The following is a 27,176-nucleotide window of genomic DNA, read 5'->3' on the forward strand; positions in this document are numbered from 1 at the left end:
ATACCGTTGTAATCGTTCGGTACACACTACAGCCGTTCGGTACGGTACACACTGAAACTGTTCGGTTCGTGTACCTGTACCTGAAGCGCAGTCACAAAGGGCTGGGGTGAGTAGCGGTGCTATGGGTTAAACTCACTCATCCTCAAAAGACAGATAGACACGCTACAAAGAAGTGAATTCACCTCTTGGTATAGTGGTCTGTGCTGTTGCACGCGGTGTAGGATACCCGTGTTCAAAACTCCCTCGGGGCATCAAAGTTTGAGGTGACGTTGTCACAACCGTTACACATATATAATGTACAGTCACAGTTTTCTAATGCACAGAAACTGAATGGTACTTTTATAAAGTATTATCAGTGTATACTGTACTGTGAATGTTACCGTCATACTTTTCTAATGCACAGAAACAATGGTTGATGGCAGTCACCCAGTTTATACTTTTATAAAGTCTTATGTGTATACTGTGCTCAGTGCTGTAAATGTAACGGTTTTCTAATGCACAAACAATGGTTGGTTCCGACGGCTGATTTGCACATATTGTAAGTAAAAATTAAAATGTTCACTTCATCAAAGTTTCAAGTTTTCTGCATTATAAAGTATTCTGTATTTTATAATAAAGTTTTCTGTATGATTCTAGACCTACACCAGTAATTGTGCTATAACTTACTTGTTCATGGTTGATAATATAGCAATTAGTTTCACCAAATACTACTACCTGATAAATACTATTTCCTACCTACCTATACAGAATACTTTATGAACAGTGTTTCCCCTGAAAGAAAATTCAGCAGCGGTGCTGTGCCTCTGGAGGGGTCCGGGGGCATTTCTTTTTAACATTTAAAAAATCTGGTGCTCTTTGAGAGCAAAATAAAGAGGCTAGATCTATGATGAACTTTGTGCTCAAAACACAAAATCGACTAGACTGCAGTACTTTCTCCCTGCAGCCTTTACAGGTAGGTACAGAGCAAACACCGTCTACAACACAGGAGCATAGTATAAACGGTACAGGAATTAGAAACAGTCTAAATGGGTTATGACATTTTAGTTTATTTCGTGCACACCCCCATGTTGATAACTGAACAATACCTTGGTGGTCATGTTACCTATGATCTGTAATACCTGATCGATACAATATCTACTAACCGGATCAATACAAGATATTCCTACCTGATCGAAATAATAATAGCTTTACTGCATTTCAAGTTTGTTATTTGTAATAGTAAAATACAGACTAATGTATAACGCAATTGTTTTTCCTGTGATTCAAGAAATAACAGTCTAAATTGGTTTATAACCCGTTCGATAACTCCCCCCCCCCCCCCCCATGTTGCTTTTGATAGAGGAACTCTTGTCTTGTCATGACCTGGAAATGTGTCGCGGGCGAGCAAAGAACATGATTTGCGCATAGCGCAGAAAACGGTCCATAACTCTGTTTCTAGGAAATGAGCCTGGATTTCAGTCAATGTTTAGCTTGGAATTGTGAACGAACGAATGTATGTAGAAACAAACCGTTTCTTACATATTGTACAGCAAATAGATTTTGTCAAATGAGCTGAACCATTTCCCCATAGCTATAATATAGAATATAGAAATAGCTCCGCAAAGATCATGAAATATCGCGAAAACAGTCCCAACACGCTGGCAATTCCACAACACCCAGCAATATCCGCGTGGCGGTTATTGTGTTAAGGCTTCTCTCCTGTATGAATGTGCTGATGTTTCTTTAAGCCTCCAGAGTTACTGAAGCTCTTCTCACACTGGTCACAGTGGTAGGGCTTCTCTCCTGTATGAATGCGCTGGTGTTTCGTTAAGTTGCTAGAGTGTCTGAAGCCCTTCTCACAGAAGGCACAGTGGAAAGGCGTCTCTCCTGTATGAATACGCTGGTGTTGCTTTAAGCCTCCAGATTCACTGAAGCTCTTCTCACACTGGTCACAGTGGTAGGGCTTCTCTCCTGTGTGAATGCGCTGGTGATTCTTTAAGTTGTCATAGCTACTGAAGCTCTTCTCACACTGGTCACAGGAATAGGGCTTCTCTCCAGTATGAACGCGCTGGTGTTTCTTTAAGCTGTCATGTCTACTGAAGCTCTTCTCACACTGGTCACATGAGTAGGGCTTCTCTCCAGTATGAATGCGCTGGTGTTTCTTTAAGCTGTCATATCTACTGAAGCTCTTCTCACACTGGTCACAGCAGTGAGGCCTTGACTCATTCATATCTCTGCTTGTTGTTGGGGAGCAATGCAGCAATTGTACCTGGAGAAGAGAGAAGTACATCAATTAAGAGTTCAGTTCTAAAAAAGTGTTATGCTCCAAATGTAGTTATTGATGAGATTTAAAAGTGAATCTGCTCCAAGGGCGGTTGTTTAAAACTGGTTCCATTATTGTAACGGGTTGTAGATCTAATAACGCATTATCAAAACATACAAAACATTCTTATTGGCATCCTCAGTCATTTATTGGCATCCTCAGTCATTTTACCCACGCAACGCCACTGCCTCTGTGCCCATATGTGAAATAAGCGTGTGAACTGAATTTGTTAAGACTAAGTCTCAATTATAGCCCCGTTGAAGGAATCTTATTGCTTGTAGATGCAGACAGATGCAAACACCACAGAAATCCTTTCCTCTGATAGTCATTTACTATATACTGAATCTGTTACGTCATTCTCCTCAGAGTCCAGGTCTTGTGACCTCGTCAATCGGCATGCAAGCCCCCCTTCCTATTTGGTAACGATATTGCAACAACCAAGTGTTACGGGAAGTATTGCGCATGTGTTTTTCAGATTGTGTTTTTCACAGATTATGTTTTTCCACAGCATTGTGATTTTCCACAGCAATGTGTTTTTCAGATTGTGATTTTCAACAGCAATGTGTTTTTCACAGATTGTGTGTATCTCAGTATTGGAATAGTATATTCTGAAATATACCTATACCAGTAACGTGGTGCGAGTGAAGCTAGACTCTCTGGCTGGCACAGGAAGCGCCTACATGTACGTACACACGCTACGAGCACAGAGAGACTCCGGCTCAGCTTCTTCCCCCAGGCCATCAGAAAACTGAACTCTTCACTCACAAGTACACATGAGCACACACACACACACACACACACACACACACAACACAAAAAGAAAGAACAGATGTGGTTCTTGTATAGTATAGTTTAGATATAGTAAGTAAAACATAATGACGGAGTTAAAATTGTATATTGTATAGTAGTGTACATAGGAACCAGTGCCTTCTCAGGAATTTAGCATGTCTATTTTTATCATGCACATCTTATGTCTTACCATCACCATCACTCGTCCACATTATCATCAGTGACAAAATTGATCATATTTGGGCAGTCAGGGAAAGAGCAAGAGCAAAACTCAGTGCAAGTCAAGCCCACTGAAAGACAGGCATTTGCTGGCATCATTGCAGTTTCCATCTTTACAGTACAGGTGGGTGATGTCTCGAACTTCCTTAGGTGCCGGTGCTTTCTGGAACATCACAGGTTCAATGGACCTGGGGGGTAGATTTGCAGCTGATGAATCTGTGGTAGATGCTAGTGTGTACCTCAGCTCATCCAGGTTGGTGCAAGGACGTCCATCCTCCATTATCTTTTGGCCATACATACTGTAACTGAGGGGTACAATTCCCTGACTGTATTGATAAGTATGGTATCATTAAACCACTACCGCTTTATGTACTTTAACTACTGGCCATACAGTACACGATATCTAAATATGATGAACACTTTCCCACAATGAAATCGGGTCCAGACAAAGGTAATAATCAAATATTTAATATAGCAAAAGGTACATATGATATTTACTATTACATTTATGATTTGAATGCACTTGTAAGGCAAATGAGTACTCGTAGGCAAATCAACACTGAATGTCCAATCTCTGGTTACGCAGGAAGCAAGTATACAACCTGGCTCTTAGGGAATTATATCTATGGTACACTTAATGATATAGCGGGATATTCTGGAGGGGGTCCTCCCGGTTGTAAGCCGGTAGGGGGGGTAGGAGAGCCGTCGGTAGTAGACCGTCTGGTCAACGATATCTATGGAGACTTCAAGTACAGAAGACAGTGCAATAGACTCTTGATCCGCAGATGAATACACCTTGGTTCTCTTGTAGGCTGTAGCTCCACAATGAAGAAGAAGCTAGGCGACCTCAGTCTCTCTGAGCGCCGACTCAACTTGACTCCTCTCGGGGGTAAATCCAACACTCACAGGCGTCGGCGATTATCCGCTCCACAAATCACAGTACCAAAGCAAATATATATTCCAGCCGCATAGGGCTCAGCAGTCGTCGGGTAGGTAATCCAGTGTACATGTCCCTCGGTCCTCGCCTAGATCTCCTCGGATGAAAGCGCCATGTGGTTGGCCCAACCTGGATAAGACTCTAGATAACACGAGGAAGCGTTGGAGATGCTGGTCACTTCAGAACTCTAACCGCACGATGCACCATACACGATAGACTATTATTACTTGATAGAAATACGTCGCACTCGACGGTACAGTGCCAAACTCTGACAATTCAGCTATTAATTCGCACGAGGTCTCGATGCTATTCTAAGGCCAAACAGGCCATACTACACCGCACGCGGTATCGTGGGTGAGGCTTCACGTTCTGTTACTAAGTTGGAAGAAGGGTAAAGGACTAAGGGTATTCTACATTTACTTGCGCCATATCTATATGCACGGTGAACAAATAGTGCCACTCTCATTTCGGTAGCCGTATCCCTGAGCGGAGCCGGGGCTAGTACGGACATGTCTCGTCGGTACCTTTGAACTTGACGGGCGCCTGGTCCTTTTGTCCAATAAGAGAATGAACTATTATGGGCTATAGTAGGCTAAAGGGATATTCCGTGTATATGTACAAGGAATATACAAGGGATATCAAACGATATACAAATACTATTCAATATATATCAATAAATAAATATATATATTCGGTTTAATCTGATCCTTCGTAACACATACGCATAAATTCCTTACCTCACATCAGATGTTCTGCAAAAAGATTAATCCAATTCCTGATCGCCATTCCAAATATCGATCGCGTTTATTGATCCAACGTTATAGTCCAAAACACATAATCGACGCTGCTCTGAGTGTCCTCAGTCAATGTGGTAACACGATACTGCTTGCCCGAGAAGGGAAACCCGGACCGGAGTTATTTTTTTGATGCACATTCCCAGCCAATCCAATCCAATTATGTGCAATACCATCCGGGAGACGATAGGTGGCGGTATTTGCCCTTTTGCAAGCTCAGACCCATTCCCAATGATAACATCAGGTTGGATGGATGGAAATGAATGGACATCGCTAATAAAAGAAATAGCGATTAAAACCCGACTATACACGTGATTGGCACAGAACGGTTGGCTAGTTAACCCGACTATACTCGTGGTTGGTACTGAATGGGTTAAGTATGTGTACATTAGGGCTGTCCCCGACTAAGGATTTGGATAGTCGACTATGATTGGCCAAAATGTGCCGTTAGTCGACTATTAGTCCCTTTTTCTTTTTTTTTTTATAATATATATATTTTTTATTCCATTTGGGCTGTGGGGGGGGGGTGCTTATTGCTTAATGTCTGAAGGAGTCGACTGAAGGCTTCTTGTCAGGGCTGGGCGATATGACGATATTATATAAATATCGGGTACAGTTCATTAACAATACACTTTTTAAACGTATCGCGGATATCGTGATGTTTTGCCCTCGCGTTAGAGGCCGCCGCGGCTGAGATGAGACTTACAAGCGCAGTGCTAAATGCTTTCCTCTCTCTCTCGCCTCTCCCTCTTGCAGAAAAAAAAAGTCAGTCACACACACACTTGCCAAAATTACGTCATCTACACGCACATACACGCACGCAAGCGCACACACCTAGCCAGAGAGGCGGTGGTGGCTCGGTGCTAGGGATGCCCCCTGAAACCCAGGAGTAAACTCCGGCGTTAACGGTACTGCTATCTGTAAGTTAGTTTATGAGCGGATTAGCTACGGAGCTAACAGAGTGTACCATGCATCTGCGACGCAACAGTGGCAGCAACAGTGGACACGGAGTAATGTTAACGTTATGTGGAGTTCATACTACACTACACGTATGAACTCGACATAACGTTAACGTTACTCCGTTTCCATGAAGTGTTTAATTAGCAGCAATCTGTTGTTGAAAATGTAACGTTAACCGGAAAACCGGAAATGGAATGAGAGGACAGGAAGCCGTCATGAAGTGGGCTTCTGGCCCTTGTAGTCATATATATTGTAGTCTTTTAGTCTTATTAACTAAAAGATTTTAACAAAATAAAAAGCAGCAGCACTATTGGATAACTGAGTCATGTTTGCTATGTATTTCTTTCTTTAGGGGAGTAGGACATTTGTTTCACAGTTTTAGCATGATGTTTTATAGATGGCTAGGTTAAACACAGGTTTTTGTTTTTAAGAGGGGGGGTTTGATTTGATTGAAGTTTATTTCAAGTATGCAACACAACAAACAAACATCAAGTACAGATATAGCCTTAAGCCGTTCAAATAATAAATGTATACATACATGTAAATAAATAAATAGTTACAATATGTAATCTAATCATCTAAATCTAATCTAATATATAATATAAAAAAACGAAAGGCTAAAATGCTAAATATATAATCTAAGAATCCAATAATCTAAATCTAATATATAATATAAAAATGCTAAATGCATGAGTCTTTTGTCTTTAATGTTCGCTTGCAAACTCAAATACTGTCTTGGTAAGCCTCATAATGAATTGTTTGGGTAAAAAAGGAAAAACATTGTGATGTGTATCGTGTATCGCCGAAAGGTCAGAAAATATCGTGATATCATATTTAGGCCATATCGCCCAGCCCTACTTCTTGTCCTCTGCAAAAGCATGCAATTGGTCCACTGATGGATACATCTTGATATTGTCTAATGTGTTCATTAGATGGGTGAAATCCTCTTTCAGTACCTCTGTGCCTGTTTTCGTAGGCAGTTAGCCTCTGGTATGCGTGCCATTAGCGTTAGCCACGCTTCTCTAGGCCTCTTTTCTTTTGGAAAGAATGATATATATATATATATATTTAATCAAATTATTATTATTATTATTTTTGTATTCGACTAAGAGAAAGCTCTTGGAGCTTGTATTATTAATCTACATGATTTTTTATGTCTCAACTCCCATAAGGCCAGGCTATATTTTGGTTCTTTTTTCCTTCCGACAGCATCTCCCTATGAAACCGACCAAGTGGGGGATCAAGGTCTGGGTGATGGCGGAGAGCTCCACCGGCTACTGCTCCAACTTCCAGGTCTACACTGGACGTGAGGGGCCGGCAGAGAAAGGTCTTGCCCACCGTGTTCTATTGGATCTGGCCACTATGGGTCCCACCTGTCCATCTACATGGATAACTTTTATACTGATGTGGAGTTGCTTGACGAGCTGAGGCTGAAAGGCGCGGATGCCTGTGGAACCATTCGGGCAAATCGGAAGGGACTCCCCCCCCAGACCGTCTGGCCTGAAGAAGCACCAGTACCATGTGGCCCAGAAGGACACGCTCAACTTCTGTGCGTGGCAGGACACCAAGGTTGTCTATGTCCTGTCCAACCACCACGACCCCACGGCCAGAGGAACAGTGCAGAGAAGAAAGGGAGGGGACAGCCAGACCGAGGTCTCTGTGCCTGCCTGCCTGCCTGGCTGGCTGACTACCAGAAATACATGAAGGGAGTAGACCTGCTGGACCACATGGTAGGCTACTATTCAAGCACCGGTCAAAGAAGTGGTGGCGCCGGCTCTTCTTTTTCCTGACGGTCAGCTGCTACAATGCCTACATCGTGGGAAGGAGTGCTGGAGCAGTGAAGGCTGGCTTCAAAGACTTCGTGGAGGACCTGGCCATGGAGCTGGTCACTGATGTGAGAGCAAGGAGTGCTCCTCAACGCATGGCTAGACCAGCTGGAGCCTCAGCGGTGCACGATGTGGAGGTCATCTTCGAGAAGAGAAAGGTCTGCTCTGTGTGTTCACAGAAGCCTGGCCGTCCTGGTGGCGTGTTGCTTTTTAACAGGTCATGAGTGCAAGAATGTGACAATTTGACCATGTGACCGCGGCAACGCGGGAGAGCGGCAGTGCGGAAATAGGCTGTCTCTAAGACAAACTCTAACCTTAACCAGCTCCTTAACAGCGCCTAAACTTAACCGTTCTAACCTTAACCAACTCCGAAACAATGCCTAACCTTAACCTTAACCATGCCTAACCTTAACCATAGAAAGAATATTGCCATTCTCTTTGACAAACTCTAACCTTAACCAGCTCCTTAACAGCGCCTAAACTTAACCGTTCTAACCTTAACCAACTCCGAAACAATGCCTAACCTTAACCATGCCTAACCTTAACCGGCGAAAGAATACACGTTAAAAAAAAATCACGTTAAAAAAAAAATTCATGGGATTCGAACTCGTCAACAACGAACCGCAGGACCGCTGCTGTGCCAGGTGAGCTGAAGCGCCGAATGAAAGTCATGGCGGATTACTGCGGCGGTTACCTAATTCCGCTCGCGCTCTGCCGCTCCGCTCGCTCTGCGGTTGCCGCGCCTGCCGCGGGGCATGGCGCAGCCAATCAGGGAAAACGCGGAAGCAAAAGCAGCACTCATGACATGTCATTAAGCAATAGGCGTCCTGGTGCAACACTGCAGTGCAGTGCAATGTGCCCCTGCACCCCATGTGCCTCCCCCAACACCGTGACAGTTGACACACACTTTCCTGTCTCTCTCTTCTCTCACCCACACACATAACATGCTATCCTTGATCATTTTAGGATGCATGACTTGTTGTAACATGTAATGTATTTTAAGTATGTGGAAATTCAGTTTTTATTTATTTCCCTTTTTGTATGTATAGTTGGGCTAGTCCAGGAGGGGTCGGCAACCTGCGGCTCCGGAGCCGCATGCGGATTTTTAGCCAATCAGCTGCGGCTCCCTGGCCCAAATCAATTTTGTTTTCTTTTTTTAGATCGATGTCATACTGTGAAACTGAAATGAAAAAAATATTTCATCAACTAAAATATTTAGTCAACTAAAATATTTCATCAACTAGTAAAATATACAGTATGTCACACCCTGCGCCTCTCCCTGCCGTCTGCAAGTGGCTAATCTTGAGTTTTCCGACCCCCCAGTAAGCTAACCATTGATAAATCCAAAAAAAGGAAAGTCTGAGGAAAATAGAGGGTTTAATTCAGCGTGGACAGATTAATTTGCTTTCACGACTAACGATGCAGGCTTACCTGTATGCCTGATATGTGGTGCGAAATTTGCGAACAACGAAAAATTTTCTTTTTCTTTTATAGATTTTCCACAAATAAGGGAAAGACTTAAATATACCCGAATAGTTCAGAGTTTTATTTCAAAGTCGGTCTACAGACACCAGTGTTTTGTCTCCTCTGTGTTTTATAAAAAATGGGTCTGTTTGAGGTTTTCCTTTGTTATAACAGGTAAAAACAGCAATAAAAAGTCAAAACATTTCTTTTTGTTGCTTTATAATTCCATTAATGCAACAAACTGTGTGCTATAAGTATAAAGTATAATAAATCGCAAATTACTTCAGGCGTTTTATGCTAAATGTGGGGTATGCTTGGGGATATATAAAAAGTTATACACGGTTATCTTCATTTTAAGGGTAAATAGGTTGTGCGGCTCCCTGAGCATTTTATTTTGTGGGAGGGGGGGAAAAGTGGCTCTTTTGATAATAAAGGTTGCTGACCCTGGGTTAGTCAGTTATCCCACACTTGACATATCTACAGATCTCCACCAGGGGGCTCTCTTTCAGTGTCCTCACATGTCACTTTACCTGTTGTACATATAAAATGTTTACAGATTAGTTATTTTATATTTTTCTTTATATATTTTAACATTTATTCTAGTTTTATTGACATTTTATGGAAATGTTTGTTGTTTATGGATTGTTTTAGTAATTAAATTGTAAAGCACGTACTATCAAATAAAAGACACACGTGTAAGCTCTCCAATGCATTTTTAGCAGGCGTTTTAAGTCTACGCATCAGTTTCGTCAACATAAATAATCCAATAAGGGCATGGTTGGTACAAAAGTGATGGTGACGTCTTATAGTATAATATTAGTCTAGCCTAATCTTTATCTGCAACTGTGAAGAAAAACACCATTGGTTTAAACAGAATGAATAGACACATAAAAAAAGATATTTATTTTTATTAAAAAGTAAAAGTTTGAATGTTGATTTAGAATGTCAACATTATGATCGAAGCATTCGGTACAGCCCTGAAATTACCAATACGCTACTCTTAGGCTAAAGTTTAACAATACATCCGTATTGTCAATTGTCATTCACGTATCAAAAAAGGACAAGAAAAAGAAAACACTATTCTCTATTATCCTTTACGACCAATTCATTGACAATGAACGTCAACAAGATGGTCGCGCCTCTCTGTGGGCTCCGTCGAAATTGTGCTCGATTGTTCATTTTTTAGTCATCAAAAGTTCAACTTTAAACTACAGCTACGATAGAGCTAACAGAGGTAGCTTCCGGTATCGGGAGAAATGTAATTTGTTATTGTGAAGAGAATTACGTCGCTGCAGATGCTAGGAGTTAGTTGACCATGGAGATGGTAAAGTACTACAAATGTAAAACGTTTGGCATTTGTTTTGGGATTGGACAACTTCAAGGCTCCTTTCGAGTGTCGCTGCTGCAAGGAAGGAGCGACAAGAGAGGAAAACAATGTAAACATAATTGTACTTACAGATGTTGTGGTGTCCATAGTCTGATGTCTGTTTTCTCAGGAAGAGCGTTTTGATCCAGATGTGAAGTCTTGTTCCAGTAGAGTTCTGCTACAGAGAATCTTTACACTGTAAACACAAAGCGTTTGTGGAGTAATCCAGGAAGACGCTCCGCCGGTACCACGTGACTAATCAGGAAATTATATAGACCACAGCAACACTTCCGGCATTCTGAAATCATGGGAGAGAGAGAGCGGGGGGAGAAAATGAATGAATGTGGATAAGAGCCTTAGACATTAAGTGGTTGTAGCTACGGCTGTGGGGGGGCTGGAGACGTGATTCAATACACTTTTTTTTATATATGTTTTTGTAGATTTTTATTGGTTTGTACTACCGGGCAGTCCGGTAGAGAGAGAGGGAGAAAATGGGAGACAGAGCAGGGGAAGACATTCGGCAAAGGACGCCAGGTCCGAGTCGAACCTGGGTCGCCCGTTTCGCGACGCAGCGTGTTACATGGTGTGCTACTAGAGCGCCCCGATTCAATAGACTTTTATACGCCCGAGTCTCCTGAACACGGAGCGACCAATCCCGAGCTATAGTCACTTTTCCGGACCTGTCTCCCGAACTCCTCATGCGCAGATTGATGAACCTAGAAATCCAGAGACTCTGTGGGCAATCTGCGCATGTGTAGTCCGGGAGTAGGTCCAGAAAAGTGGCCATTCCTCTGCAGAGAAAGTGCCGATCGACTTGGGATTGGTCGCTCCGTGCTCAGGAGACTCGGGCGTATACAATTATATTGGATCATGTCTCCAGCACCCCCACAGCCGTACCTACAACCACTTAATGTCAAGGCTCTCATCCACATTCATTCATTTTCCAATATTGTTGAAATGCAGCTTCTTTTTCTATGTTCGCTCATTTCTGAACTTTTTCCAGACTCTTATTTAAATCTGGCTCCCGTCTCTCTGTGTGTGTGTGTGTGTGTGTGTAGTGTACCTGGCCTGAGCTACTGCCCTCTGGGAGGAGGTTTAGAGTTCCACGCTCTAGAATAAACAGGTTTAAAAACTCCTTTATCCCGATCTCAGTTAAACTTTTAAATAGTGCCAGATAAATGGCCGGCAATTATCGAATAAACTATATTTGGTCATTATATTATAGATATTCAATAATTGACATTTTGTTATACTATTACTACTATATATATGTGGTGTTGCCAGACATCCTGCTGTGCAGATACTTTATTGTATCTTTTATATTGTTTATCGCCTCTGTTTGGAGTCAGTTGCGTCATGTCTGTATGTATGTGTCTGTGGCTGCAGTATGGGTGTAAGCCCAAGACAAATTTCCCAGCTGATGGGCAGTGATGGGAATAACAGAAAACAGAGTTATAAATAACGGTGTTACTTTTTTCAGTAACGAGTAATCTAACGGATTACTCTTCCAATCTTAATAACGGCATTACCGTTACTGCCAAAAATGTGGCGCGTTACTATGATTGAAGACGTTTTTTTTCATCAGACCAACTAGATCTGAGCCGAGAGGCAATACTTTTTTTTAGCTGTTCTTCCTTGGTTAGTGGGCAGTGCACGAGACAAGCGCATACATGCTGACAATTGGCTGAGGTTGAGTAAAATGTCATGGTAAGCCAATCAGAGGTAGAGTTGGGCAGGTGTTTGAAAACACGCATAGTCGGACACACAACGAAAACACAAGCGAGTCAGTCAACGAGAGACCGGGTCTGTGTACGTTTTGATAGTTTGTTTGGCGAGCCCAAATAATCCAAAACGAATCCCAACGAACACCACAAGCGAGTCAGTCAACGAGAGACGGGTCCATGAGCATTTTTTGTTCGCCCTTAGTCTTGCAGCGCAGGGCACTACAGTAGTGGAGGCTCTACTGCTGACAGCCTTATAAACATAGTGCTGCACTTCCTGTTTTAATAGCACAGTCTTCAGGTGCACAGAGAGAGAGAGAGAGAGAGAGAGAGAGAACTAGAGATACAGAAAGAGAGTGAGAGACACACACGACACATTGTTTTTTTGTTTTATTTGCACTACAAAGAGTGTATATCTGTATGTCATGTATGTCTTAATGTCATGATTAGATTAGTTCAGATGATTAGATTCTTATATCTGTATATTGTGTATGTCATAAATGTCATTATGAATTGAAAATGGGGGACCCTGATGTAAACAAGACGAAAGTCTTTCTCTGGTCTGCATCCCCTTAACAATTGTGTGTATTGAGCTGTACTGTACCCATTCTGCAATCTGTAATTAAAATGTTCAATAAATCAATCAGTATATATTTGTTATTTATTTTTGGTATAGTGCTTAACACATTCCCGGCCATTGGGGGCTGTCTAATCTCACTCTATGAGGCCAGCTTCTCATAACAAGGTTTCACTCTGCGTGAGGTTGTTTATATCTATTTTATTTTCTATAATCTATATTTAATATTATTGCTATGTGTCCATTGTCAATTGACAGTATAAACCTTCCTTTCAATATGCCATAAAGAATTTTTTTTTCCATCAATACGTTCCCATTTTATAGCTTTGTGAATACGAACGTTATATCGGATTGGTCTAGGGTAATTCCTGCAAAGCTAGTTATAGGGCGCTAAGCTAATAATGTTCAATCGATTGGCGTTTCGGCCCTACACAAGCTAGAGCTAAAAATCTAAATGCATATGATCGGTATGCGTGAATATTAAAGGCAACCAACTTGTGTTCGGCTTTTCTCTGATTGGCCGCGCCCCCCCGCCCCCACGCGCAGGCAAGCGCAGCCGTCCCACGTCCCAAATGAAATCCAAAGAGCAAGTGCGGCAGCGCGGGCAACCAACTTGTGTAGTGTTGGGCTGCTGTTCCAACGCACTTGTGTTGGGCTGCGGTAGCAGTGGAGCGCTGCTGACTGATTATTATGTTTCGCGTTTTTAACAACCAAAGTTATATTCACTCGTCACTGTACATGTATAAACAAAGCCCATACAGTTATGAAATAATAAACACTGACTATCTGACTCTTACTAATAAACACTGTGTTAGGACTATAAACACTGTTAGGACTATCTGACTCGTAATAATAAACACTGTTACAGACTAGTGTTAGGACTATCTTGATTCACGCGTCACTACTGTAACTAGAAACTCTGGGTGTCACTGTACATCAGTAACGTTATTTCGCGTTTTTAACGTCAGCGGGGCGATGCGGTGGTTAGTCCCCGGCTTCCGTGCACCGCCGCCGGCTCTACTCGGTTCAGCTCCAGCAGCAGCAGCGACCGTGCTCCGTTGTAGAACGAAGCCCTTCAATGACAGAGCTCTCATATTTTGCGAATGCATAAACTATATCTTAAATTATGGCTATGTGTCTAATATGGCTATCGCTTATCAATGATTTTGCGACAGCCATATTAGACACATAGCCATAATTTAAGATATAGTTTATGCATTCGCAAATATGAGAGCTCTGTCATTGAAGTGGGTGGTGGCAGCTTACTAACAGTAGCGATTTTTATTGTTTTGTCATGACCAAACATAATCCCAACATAGATAGGAGGTGTACTGTATGTCAAATGTCGGTCATGTGGTGGAAGTGTTTAGTACAGTCACACAACAGAACACCGCTGTAGAGTACAGTCACACAACAGAACACCGCTGGTTCGACCAGCGCTTTTGCCGCGTCTCTCTTTGCGCGAGGGCGTGTGCTAGTGGATTGATTGATTGGCCGTGTGGCCAATCAGAGAAACGCTGAACACAAGTTGGTTGCCTTTAATAGTCATGCGATCGGTATCATGGTCCACCATGAATGCATGAAAGGGGGGGGGCAGAGGAAGTCGATTATTGATAACCAATAACGGCATTCCTTATTACAACAACATATGCTGACCGGGTGGTTAATAGATTGAAACTTTTATAGATTTTTATTATTTGATTAATTATTAATGTCCGCGTTGTTTCGAACGGTTAAGCTTAGGCCCTCTTTCGAACTGGTTATGGTTAGAGTTTGGAATCAGGGCTGGTGGTCTAAAATTTTCAATCAATCAAAGCGGGGAACATAGAACCCAGGGAACATAGGACCCGGGGAACATAGACATGCTCCCGGGCCGATCAGGCTGAAATTGACGTCAAATCGCTCTTACCTGTGGCCGGTTGGAATCCAAAAAGAATTCCCCTGTTATTGATCGCTATCTGGTAGATCGATATGTCCATTGGCTGATGCTATATTCCTTTACTGCATACTGAATTCGGCGTTGCAATAAGTATTCCAGGCGATCGGTTGAAGCCATAGCTTCAGGCTAACAGAAAAATTTACCCGGAATGAAAAAAAAAGTTACACACCGTCTGCAACAAGGATTACTCCATTCTCGAGACAGCGCCACTACCAGGATCACTTTTCCGAATCCCAAAGGCATTTTCCAGCCAACATACAGCTCCGTGACATTGAGTAGTAATTATAATATCTACATACATGGCATTTGATTGGAGGCTAGTCTCACTTTGTCCCACAGCAACATTTAAATAGTTTAGATTTGTGTACGTTGTTTATGTAAATAATTTACTTGAAAGTAACGCAATAGTTACTTTCTGAAGTAACTAGTTACTTTTATAATTCGTAACTGAGTAAGTAATTTAGTTACTTTTTGGAAGAAGTAACTAGTAACTGTAACTAGTTACTTGCCCAACACTGCTGATGGGACAATAAAGTGACTCTTGACTTAGGGCTGGGCGATTAATTCGAATGAATGATTTAGGACGATTTTCAAAAATGAAAATTTGTATGATCGTTTTTAACACTTTGGTTGCCGAAAACGTAGATCTCCGGTTCTGTCGCCCGATCGTTGAGTGCCGGAAACGTAGATCTACGTTACTGTCACGGTATTTATTTTATTATCTATTGCCATTCATAATTCAGCGGGGTACCTTGTGCATACTGTTCCGAGTGTGTCTGAGCTGGCAGACGGTCTTATATCGCCCTTATTGCACCCCGTTAGAAATGGGTTCATTTATTTTCTCTACCGAGCTGCGACATGGGGGCGGGTCCTAAACACGCCGGTCTAAATCACATTGCATGCGTGCACGAAAAAGGATAATAGTGATGATCTAGCGGTGATTTCAGGAAGATCCGATAATCAGGCGGAAAATTACACCGTGTTTATTGAATTACACAAAAACGCTGTTTGTGTATTTTCCCTGGAATTGCTCAGAAGCAGCCGGACTATGTTCATATTCAAAACGGAAATGTAAGGATGAAATCTGTTTTTTGCACGTTGACCAGAAGCAGCTCAATGAGACTCTACGGTGTTATTAGACCCATAACTATACTATAAAATATAGGTTTAGCTCCACAAAGTACAACTACGTTCATCACATGGGTTTAATGGACGGCAAGGCCAGGTCACTTGCCAGAAGAGGCGTGGCACTCAATGTGTTAAGAGTCACCTTTTATTTTACAAAAAGTGATGTTTGGTGAAAGTTAGATCTGCACTTTATTAATCCCAATAGGGAAATTCATTCTTGTTTGATGACCAAGAGGCACCTTTTATTTGTTTTAAGTGAAGTTTGGTGAAAAAGCAAGTTATTGCACTATTAATCCCAATAGGGACATTCATGACAACACATTTAAAAAATCTAAAACCTTACTAATAACACTTTAACCTATTGGTAAACAAACGTATTGATGAAAATATACATTATAACTGCTGTTGTGACATGGTTATGATGTTTATTCTTGAATACGTTTTTTTTTTTTTAAAGGATAATTATGTCAGAATTAAACTGGGATTGTCCAACTTCAAGGTCATTTCGAGTGCCGCTGCTGCAAGGAAGGAGCGACAAGAGAGGAAAAGAATGTAAACATAATTGTACTTACAGATGTTGTGGTGTGGTGTCCACAGTCTGATGTCTGTTTTCTCAGGAAGAACGTTTTGGTCCAGATGTGAAGAATCTTTACACTGTAAACACACAAAGCGTTTATAGAGTAATCCAGAAAGACGTTCGAAGACTCACGCGCCGGCGGTACCATGTGACTAATCAGGAAATTATATGGGGCAATGAAACGTAATGGACGTCTCCTATAGACCACCACAACACTTCCGGTATTCTGAGCTCATGGAGGAACTGCGGGGGGAGAAAATTAATTAATGTTGATGAGAGCCTTGATGTAATTGGTTGTAGCTACGGTTATGGGGGTGCTGGAAACATGATCCAATAGACTTTTATACTAGTGATGGGAAGTCCGACTCTGCATATTTTCATTTAGCAAGTTCTGCACTCAGTTTTGCAGTCTCCAATATTGTTGAAATGCAGCCAGATGCGGAGAGAGCGGGGGGAGAAAATGAATGAATGTGGAGGAGAGTCTCGACATCAAGTGGTTGTTGCTACGGCTGTGGGGGTGCTGGAGATATGATCCAATAGATTTGTATATGCCTAAGTCTCCTGAACACGGCGTGACCAATCCCAAGTCGATCGGCACGTTCTCGGCCGAGCTAGTCGCACCTACTTCTGAACTACGTATGCGCAGATTGATAGACCTAGACTGCGTGGACAATCTGCATTTACACTTACAAGTGGTAACCTATTGTGATTGCGACACTACTTGTACAATATCCACTAACTTGTTTATATGCTTTCTTAAGAAAAATATTAAGGTGAGTGACCTTCGACTCTCAGGAAATCAACAGTGGTGACCTTGGTTAAGTTATAATATATTGTTTGAGACTCTAAATATTAGGTTTAGCGAAAAGTTCTGCTTTAAAATGTTTAGAAAGTTATTTCAGTTAGTTATTTAAAGCACTATTGAGCACTTTACAGTGAACAGGAGATTGTTTTTCATTTAAATGTCTGAAAGAGCTCAGAAATAAAAATGTCAAGTGATATTTCCGTTGCCTTTTTTGAGTTGATATAAAATGTTACCGATTGTGTTAAATGGGCATATGATATAGTCTCATATCGATCACAGGCACCTGAATTGTATCGTATCGTGGCAGACTTTGTGATATCGGCAAATATCGTATTGTTGTCCAAGGAATCGATATCGTATTGTGATGAAACTGGTGACTCCCACCCCTACCAGGTACCACTAGCAATAGCGAGTAGAGTCGAGTCAAGTAGGTACCATGCAGTGGAAAAGCGGCATTAGTGAAGTTTGTTTGGCTGAAGTTACAGGAGCGGTGGGAGGCCCTTAATATATTGTAATTTTCAGTTTCAATTTAAATTCTGTTAAAATGTTCAGTTTCAGTTCAATTCAGTTATTCTTTTTAATAGAATAATTAAAATCAGCGGTTAGGTGGCGTAGCGGAGATTGTGTTAGTCACCAACCCCGGAGCTGTGAGCTGGATTCGCCTGTTCGAATCCAGCTCACAGCTCCGGGGTTGTCACCAGCTTGGCTGGCCGTTCACACTAATACAATTGGCTGTATTAGAGGGTGGGAGAAGCTGGCGGGGTGGGTCCGGGTCGTTGTAAACAGCGACTCCTACAGTTCGGTCGGGGCGCCTGCTAAGCGCGGATGGGACCTGAGTGGGATAGTGTGATCCTTCCACACGCTACGCCCTCTCAGGGAGGATCCACGCTGCCAGGTGAAAAGAAGCGGTTGATTGGCTGGACGTGTGTCAGAGGAAGCACGTGATACTGATAGCCTCCACTCTCCCAGATGATCTGACTGTGGGGGGTAAGTGCGCAGCGACCAGGAAGGGGATTGGGAATTGGCATACGACTAACATTGGGATGGGAGAAAATCTGAGGAAAATGGAGGGGGAAAAAGATCAATAAAAAAAAATAATAATAATTAAAATCAAAGGGTATTGCACATAAATAGGCACTTCACAATCTGAAGTTCAGATAATCCTTCAGAACGTTGATCGGCTCAGCTGACAGACAATAAATCAAAATGACACCATTCACCATCGTAGGCGTAGCCTATAATAACATCTTTATTGTGCATCTTTTAGATCAATTAGGCTATGGAAATTAGGCTGCCTCTAAATATAAAAAGGAATTAAATAAGAATGTTTGCTTCAATTAAAAAATAAAAAAGCATTAAAAAAATATATATACTTTTTTTCACAAAACAAATAATCGATTGTAAAAAAAAATGAAATCAATCTTAATGACTGAATGACTATTCGAATTTTCTAATATTCTATCCCATCCCTAGTGTAGTGTACCATGATTTATTTACTCATATACAGAATGAGTGGAGTTGCTACAGTTTAAAACCTTATGATAAACTTTGTTTCTAGGGAATGTAGAGGACCACTGCATGGTGTGCTCCTTGTTGCAATTTGATGCTGATGAGAGCATGATTGCAATGGTAAAGTATAACATCAAATGTGTTTTGTATTATTATTGACTCACAAATGTGTGCAAAAGTTTTATGTACCTAATGCTTTTTTAATAGTTTTTCCCGGTAGGTGCAGTGTGATTCATGCAGTAGGATGAATGTGCCCAATTTGACCACAAAAGTGGCTAAAAATATTTGTGCAATAAATGTGGCTTCTTTTATTTTTAGATTATTATATTTTTAAATACCTGCAGGAAAGAGATATTTATTTATGATGATTATAATTGCTAAATAAACATTCTGGTTCATAACATGAATCAATTTGGTCTGGTTCAGTTTTATACAGGAATATTATTTATAAACTTGAATATGATAATTATCTAGTCATATCGACATTATGCAAAAAAAAATATGAGATGGAGCGGAGTGCTCTCAAGGTAGTGATCGACCTGGTTGAGGTCAGTCAACTTGTAAATCTCCCCGAGTTGTCGTGTTGTAGAGGAATGTGTGGCCTTATTCAACTTCCAACGGCACATATAGGAAGACACAGAAGAGCAAGCTCATTCAGAAGCTCTCTCTCCAATCTGTAGATCTGCAAGAACCCCTCTTGTCGACATGGGCATGATCTGGAGGATGGCAACTCATCAGCAGAAGATCGGTAGACGCAAGATGGCACCCCATACAAGTGGCTGGACTATGTGTCCACAAGGTGTCATCCATCATCCTTGCCTGCCATGGTGATGCTGACCGTATCATCTGTGTAAATTACCTGTACAATACTCATCTAAAGATGACATGCGAGATCTGCGGGTACAAGGTAAGGTACATGTCCCCAACACCTACATGAAACTGGGCGACCCCTTCCCCTCTGTCAGAGAGTTCAAAACACTGCTGTGTAGTGTCAGCAACAAGGAGCGGCTCCAAAAAGTAATATGCAGCTATCTGACCGACATTGTTGCACAGGATGTAGATACAGAGATTGTCTACTCTGTTGGCTCCCACTGCACCAAATTGTCAACCCAGCAACCAATGCAGAACTACAGCATTGACCAGTCTGAGGCTGACACCATCTTCTTCTCTGCGTACACAGTTATATGCGAGTCAGGCTACAGTGGCCCTGTTGTCATTGATGCAGCTGACACCGATGCAGCGGTCATCTCGCAACAGGTGCCCGGTATGCTCTGTATCAGGAGAAAGCAGGAGACCGTCTTCTGCCATGGTCTGGTTATGAGGAGATGGCAGACTGTATTGTGCAGCTACACTGTATTACAGGCTGTGATGCCAACTCAGGCTTCTATGGCAGGGTAAGTTGTCGATGCATTGACAAGGTGGCGAAGAGCCCTGTGGCACGACGGCTGCTCTTGCGGTGGGGAGATAGCCTTGACCTTGAGGAGGAGGTGGTAGAGGAGCTCTTCGAGTTCACGACATGTTATCTATGGCGACAAGAACAGTAGCAACATGGCTGAAGCCTGTGCCATAAGGTAGAAGAGAATGAAGAACACCACTCGGACATGGCTGGGAGCTGGTGGGTGGTCGCTGTCGCCCTGTCCGCCACACACAACCTGCTCTCCCAACACATATACCTGCACCAGGGCCAGCTGAAGAAAACAAGTAAGAGGACAATGAGGAGGGAGATGATGATGTACAGAGGACTAGGGGGGATTCATTGGAATCTGCTGATTCAGAATCTAGTGAGGCAGAATGCCGATTCGGACTGATCATGAGTCATGACATATTTAAAGTGGTTTCATTCTTAACCTGTTCAAGTTACAACTATTAACACTTTCCCTGCCGGAGGTCGGGTGCCCCAGAACCTCATTGCGTGCCAGCGTCCACTTCAATGATAGAGCTCTCATATTTGCGAACGCATAAACTACATCATAAATTATGGCTATGTGTATAATCTGGCCGTCGCTTATCAATGACTTGTTTGCAGTCAACATTGTCGAAACGAATTTATTTAAATTTTTTAATAATCGGTTCATTTCCGTTTATACCAGTTTGAAAAGCCCTTCACTGGAATATTCTGGAATACACAAAAAACGTTGTAATTTTTCGGCCTATTTATGAATCGTTTTCAAATAAACGCTAGATTATCGATAGTATATGTGTACTTTACAGTACTTATGCACGCTATAGAAGCGGGCTGAAAATCGATTATCTCATTTCCTGATCAGCACACACACATAGGGCACACGTTGATAGCCCTGTGAAAAAAGCTCTGATTATCCTAAGACTGGTCAAATAGATTCCTTACCTCAGATCAGATGTTCTCCAAAAAGATTATTCCAATTCCTGATCGCCATTCCAAATATCGATCGCGTTTATTGATCCAACGCTGGGTACTGGAAATATGTATTCCACGCTGTTCTGGGGCTCCACAATGAGTCTGATCGTCTCTGGTGACTTGCCTGAGAAGTAAAATGTGGAAGCAGGATTTTTTTTTTCATGCATTTCATTCAATCCATTCCAAAGGGGTGCAGGGAGAGACGATAGGGGGCGGTATTTTCCCAATGGAGCTCAGAGAGAGTTTGCAGTGGTAACGTGAGGCTAGATTGATGAAATATGAATTCAAATCGCTAATAAAAAAAACGAGATCTCTCGTCGTTGGCACTGAACGGTCGGCATGAACAAACGAGACATCTCGTCGTTGGCACTCAAAGTGTTAAAGAGAGTGTATTTTGAAGTATAATTAGTTATCTTGTCATATTCATTAATTATTTTACTGAGATCTTTATGAAGGTAGTTTGTTTAAAGTACAGCAGTACCATGGTAAAATTGGTTTTGACATTAAAAGTAAAAATGTTGCTCTACTGTCATGTTTTGAACTATGGATACCGAGACGACTTTGAACTGTTGAAACTTGAAACAGTAATTCAGAACAGTTCTACCATTGTACGACTTTGAACTGTTGAACAGTAATCCAGAACTATTTTATTGCACTGTAAAATATATATATTCTTTAATCTATTCTAAAATTGTAGTGCACTATTTTACTCTGTCTATTTTATCTTGCTTCTTTTATTATTGTCTATTTAAAACTGAATCAAACCATAAACTAGGTGGCCTGTTTTGGGATGTTAGATCCTAATGTGAAAAACTGTGATTTTACATGTCTGCACTTTATGTGCTCATTTTATGCCTGTCTTTTTTCTGGTGTGAAGCACTTTGAGCTGCAGTTTCTGTATGAAATGTGCTATACAAATAAAGTTTATTATTATTATTATTATTACTGGGTCGCGGCCATCTTGGATTTCTGGGTCAAAATGATGTCATAACGTAAACATTTGGTCAGAATCGGAATCCCCATGGTCGACTTACATAGACAAGTGTATCATACATGATTCTAGGTGCTCTGGTTCAAAAGTACATTTTTCAAGATGGCGGCAGCAGGTATTTTGGATTTGGCCCTCTGACAACGGGGGCTAAATCTTTTATAAAAGTCAAATCAATCATCAAAACATCTTAGCCAGAGAATGGTCACGGAATTGAGGTTCTTGACCCAGCTACTATTCTCTATTCTCCTTTACGACCAATTCATTGACAATGCACGTCAACAAGATGGCGCCGCACTGTCTCGCCTCTCTGTGGGCTCCGTCGAAATCGTGCTTGATTTTGTTCACTTTTACTGTATGAAGCACAATAACGGAACCAAGCATTTCACTATAATGTACTTGTACCTTATATGTGACAAATACAAAATAAAACGAGAAACTACAGCTATCGATAGAGCCAACAGAGGTAGCTTCCGGTATCGGGAGAAATGTAATATGTTATTGTGAAGAGAATTATGTCGCTGCAGATGCTAGCAGTTAGTTGACCATGGAGATGGTAAAGTACTACAAATGTAAAGCATTTGTTTTGAATTAAACTGGAATTGGACAAAATCAAGGCTCCTTTCGAGTGCCGCTGCTGCAAGGAAGGAGCGACAAGAGAGGGAAACAATGTAAACATAATTGTACTTACAGATATTGTGGTGTCCACAGTCTGATGTCTGTTTTCTCGGGAAGAAGTTGAAGAACGTCTTGTTCCAGACCAGTAGAGTTCTGCAGATCATCTTTACACTGTAAACACACAAAGCGTTTGTGGAGTAATCCAGGAAGACGCGCCGGTGTTCTGCCGATTTGTGGAATAATCCAGGAAGACTTCTGCCGATGGATACTAGTGACCATAGATGCTAGTGACTACCGAGCGGTGCTACCAGCGTCAGCGGTCCTGCGAGTAGGGTATATCTGCAGAGCCACAGAGCCCAACGTCTGGGCGGGGCTTCGTGGCGTGGACGTGGCTTGAGGCGGGGCTTCGTGGCGTGGACTAGCCTTGTGGCATGTACCTCATACAGATAGACAATACTGCTACATCTATACATTTATGACATACCAGATCTACAAATATACAGCACTGTTTGTGATACAAAAATAGAGTATGTACATTTGAGGGGGAAGAAACTGTACATTGGAAGATAAACATTTAATTTCATTATCTGAAATTATCTGCATTTAACATCCTGCTATCCTCAAATTTACAATTTACATTATATTTGGTTTCCTTGATGTAAATTTCACCCCAGCAATTTAAACCTCTAGAAAATTATTAAAATTGTAACCAAAGTTTGTGTCTGGGGTGCACAGGGTAAAACAATTAGATTTTAGAATATTTCAGATAATGAAATTAAATGTTTATCATCAACTATCTAGTTAGTATTTATAGGTACATTGAGTCCATCCTCACCTCCATCACACTATGGTACGCTGCAGCCAAGGACAAAGGCAGGCTGCAGCGTGTCATCCACTCTGCTGAGAAGGTGATCGGCTGAAATCTGCCATCTCTCCAGGACATGTACGCCTCTCCAGAACTCTGAAGCGTGCATGTAAGATTGTGGCCGACCCCTTCCACCACGGTCACAACCTGTTTGAGTCACTCCCCTCTGGAAGGAGGCTGTGGTCCACCAGGGCCAAAACCTCACCCCACAAGAACAGTTTCTTCCCCTCTGCAGTGAGCCTCATCAACAAGGCTCGGTACCCTCACTGACACCCCCCACTGTGTTACATCAACAAACCCTACTGGACTATATACTTGCCCACTGCATTGTTACTCATTCTAATTAGTGTATATAATTGACCACATCTGCCCAGTTGTACAGCCCTGGCCTATTCCTATTTTATTTTAATATTATGTGCTATATTTAATTTAGTTTATATCCCATATAATTGTATTCAACCTCTTATTTACTGATTCTGATGTAACTCTAACCAGTTAATTAACAGTCTCTCCATCAATGTAACTCTAACCATATTTGCATATCTTGTATGTCACAAACTTAAATGTCCAAACCCAACCCCCTCCAATGCACAGTCCCCCCCACCCAACCCCCTCCAATGTACATTTTCCCCCACCTACCCCAACCCCACCCCCCACCCCACCTATACCCAACCTCTTCCAATGTACAGTTTATTCCCCCTCAATTGTATACTAGTGCAAAACAAGGTACAACTACAAGCCACGACGCCCTGCCCACGCACAGTCAAACCTAGTCCAAGCCACGAAACCGCCTCAAACCTAGTCCAAGCCACGAAGCCCCGCCCAGACGTTGGGCTTTCGGCTCTGCAGATATCCCCTATTGCCATCTGTTAGCAACATTTTAGTTGGTCCGACCGTTTTGAGGAAGTCCCGCCCCAGCGGAAATACGTGTAGCTTCAGATGTAGCTTGCTAATGGGCTAATGCTAACCTCGTGTAAACAACGGACTAACTGCAGCTGCTGAAGATATGTGAAGTATTTGAATGGACTAAGGAGCAGTATGAACTAGAGTAGAGTTTGGTCACCACCTTGAATGTTCTGATGTCTGAACGTGAGATGAAGAAACACAAAGCAGGTTTGTTAAATCACCAGAAGGTCTTTTGGACATTATTCTTACACCACTTATCAATAGGGATATATGCTTTGATGTTACGTTATTTCACAGTTGTCTTGATTGATTGATTGATTGATTGAACATTTTATTAACAGATTGCAGAATGGGTACAGTACAGTACAGCTCAATACATACAATTGTTAAGGGGATGCAGACCAGAGAAAGACTTTCGTCTTGTTTACATCAGGGTCCCCCATTTTCAATTCATCATAACATATATGACATACAGATAGACAGTACTGCTACAGCTATACATTTATGACATACCAGATTTGCAAATACAGTACTGTTTTTGATACGAAAAGAGTCCAGAAAAGAGAGTATATACATTTGACATAGAAACTGTACATTGGAGGAGGTTGGGGGGGGGGGGGGGGGGGGGGGGTTGGGTAGGAGGAGTGGGTGGGGGACACTGTACAACTGAACAAGCAAAACTGTACATTGGAATATTGACAAGACCATACTTGGTCATTTACTGTACATTGGGGGGGGGGGGGGGGGGGGGTTGTGTTAGGACATTTACAGGGGCCAGTTTAGAATTGCAGTCTCCCGTAGGTGTTTTTTGAGAGTGTTTTTGAAAGTGGGTAGTGATTCACATTCCTTTACACAGCTTTGGGTAGGGCGTTCCACATTGATGTGGCATAATTGCGAAAACGTGTTTAGTCCCTTGTTTGAGCCGAATTTGGGTTTAACATGATTTGTGGAGCTCCCTCTGGTGTTGTGATCGTGGTATTCACTGACATTTGGGAAGTATTTTGACATGTACATGGGTACCTTGGTCGTGTAGTGTATCTTGTAGACCAGGCCCATTGCAAGTTGCTGTACTCTGTCATCTACTCTAAGCCATCCTAGGTTGTCAAAGTGGGCAGGGGTGAGGTGGGTTCTAGGAGTAAGGTCAAGCAGTAGTCTGACCAGTTTGTTTTGAGATGTTTGTAATTTTGTTTTTAGCGCCTTTGAGGTGCTTTGGTACCATGAGGTGCATGCATAGTCGTAGTACCCTTGAATGAGCGCTCCTGCCAGAGTCTTCAGGGTATTCTTGTTTACCAGTGAGGAGATCCGGTACAAGAATCGTGTTCGTTGGTTGACTTTTTTTTATTGCATTGGATGCCATTTTGTCACAGGAAAGATTTGCCTCTAGGATGGAACCCAGGTAGGTAATATCTATCTGACAATATTGTCACCCACTGTAACTGAGAAGACGTCGGCCTTGCTGAGTTTGTTATTTGAACCGAAGAGAATGGACTACTCTGTTTTGCCCATGTGTAATGATAGTTTGTTATCAGCGAGCCATATGCAGATTTTGCCTAGTTCTGAGCTGAGGGTTTTTTCAACCTGTAACTTGTTCTTGTCAGAGACCAGCAGGGCTGAGTCGTCCGCAAACAGGAACAAGTTGCAGTCACAAGCTGACGACATGTCATTTGCATAAATTAGGAACAGTAGCGGACCTAGTATGCTTCCTTGTGGAACACCACAGCTCACTGTGAGGGGGGGGGATGGGTACCGTTTACCTCCACCATCTGCTCTCTCCCCTCCAGGTAGGATTGCATCCAGCTCACTGATAGACTATCAAAACCAATTGCTTTTAGCTTGTCAATCAGAATGGTGTGATTGACAGTGTCGAAGGCCTTTTGTAGGTCCAGCATGACCATGCCGCAGTATTTGCCCGCGTCCACCTCTTGTTTGATGTGGTCGTTTAAATAGAGAAGGCATGTGTCAGTGGAGTGGGATGTTCTGAAGCCAGATTGGAATTCGTAGATTAGATTTTTTTCCGCAAGGTATTTTTCGACCTGTTCGTATACAATTTTTTCCATGACTTTCGAGATGGAGGTTAGGATAGAAACAGGGCGGTAGTTGCCAGGGTCTAATTTACCATTCAATTATCTACCCAACAGCTAGACCAGCGTTGCGTCATTGTCTACTTTTAACAGTTAATAAGAACAACAATAAGATGCCCGGTATGGTTCTGTAAACTATGGATGAGTCGGTCGCAGTCAACCAGCTGGTTTCTTAGACTAATGTTAGAGCTACTTGGGTAACGTTCCAGACCAGAGCCCATTTATTATAAGACTGTGTGCCACGATGGGTTGTCTTACATTATTGCAGTGTGTGTGTAAATTGACCATTTTATGTAGACCGTCGGTCATCATAGCTAACCGGTGTGGTGTTATGTTCATGTGTGTGTTATAAAATATTTTATTACATGGCGTTTTCACATTCGCCGAAATGCTTGCTTGTGATTGGTCAATAGCGCTCGTCAGAGGTC

The 27,176-nt window shown here is 42.1% G+C and overlaps 1 protein-coding gene across 3 annotated transcripts; it reads right to left on the reverse strand.

The window, feature by feature from the left end:
• Window positions 1-1,336: 1,336 nt before the first annotated feature.
• LOC311238261 (uncharacterized protein) lies at window positions 1,337-23,188 on the reverse strand. Of its 3 annotated transcripts, XR_014620341.1 has the most exons (5): window positions 22,970-23,188; window positions 16,595-16,676; window positions 10,748-10,853; window positions 2,993-3,057; window positions 1,337-2,248 (listed from the first exon to the last, which is right to left on the reverse strand). XR_014620341.1 is itself a non-coding variant. In XM_084326287.1 (3 exons), the coding sequence occupies exons 1-3, from the start codon at window positions 23,173-23,175 to the stop codon at window positions 1,685-1,687; spliced, it is 852 nt and encodes a 283-aa protein (XP_084182413.1). In that variant the 5' UTR covers window positions 23,176-23,188; the 3' UTR covers window positions 1,337-1,684. The 3 variants fall into 3 exon arrangements, 1 of the variants encoding a protein (XP_084182413.1); XR_014620340.1 differs by lacking the exon at window positions 2,993-3,057; XM_084326287.1 differs by lacking the exons at window positions 2,993-3,057; window positions 10,748-10,853.
• Window positions 23,189-27,176: the final 3,988 nt, after the last annotated feature.

The sequence above is a fragment of the Notolepis coatsorum genome (assembly GCF_963971535.1).
Source record: "Notolepis coatsorum genome assembly, chromosome: 12".
Lineage (NCBI taxonomy): Eukaryota > Metazoa > Chordata > Actinopteri > Aulopiformes > Paralepididae > Notolepis > Notolepis coatsorum.

Coding starts and splice junctions, on each gene's coding strand:
- LOC311238261 (XM_084326287.1), bottom strand. CDS start 23,175: ATGGTCACTAGTATCCATCGGCAGAAGTCTTCCTGGATTATTCCACAA. Junction 16,677..22,969: donor CTGTGGACACCACAATATCT/GTAAGTACAATT, acceptor GTGTGTTTACAG/TGTAAAGATTCTTCACATCT. Junction 2,249..16,594: donor GACACCACACCACAACATCT/GTAAGTACAATT, acceptor TCTCTTCTCCAG/GTACAATTGCTGCATTGCTC.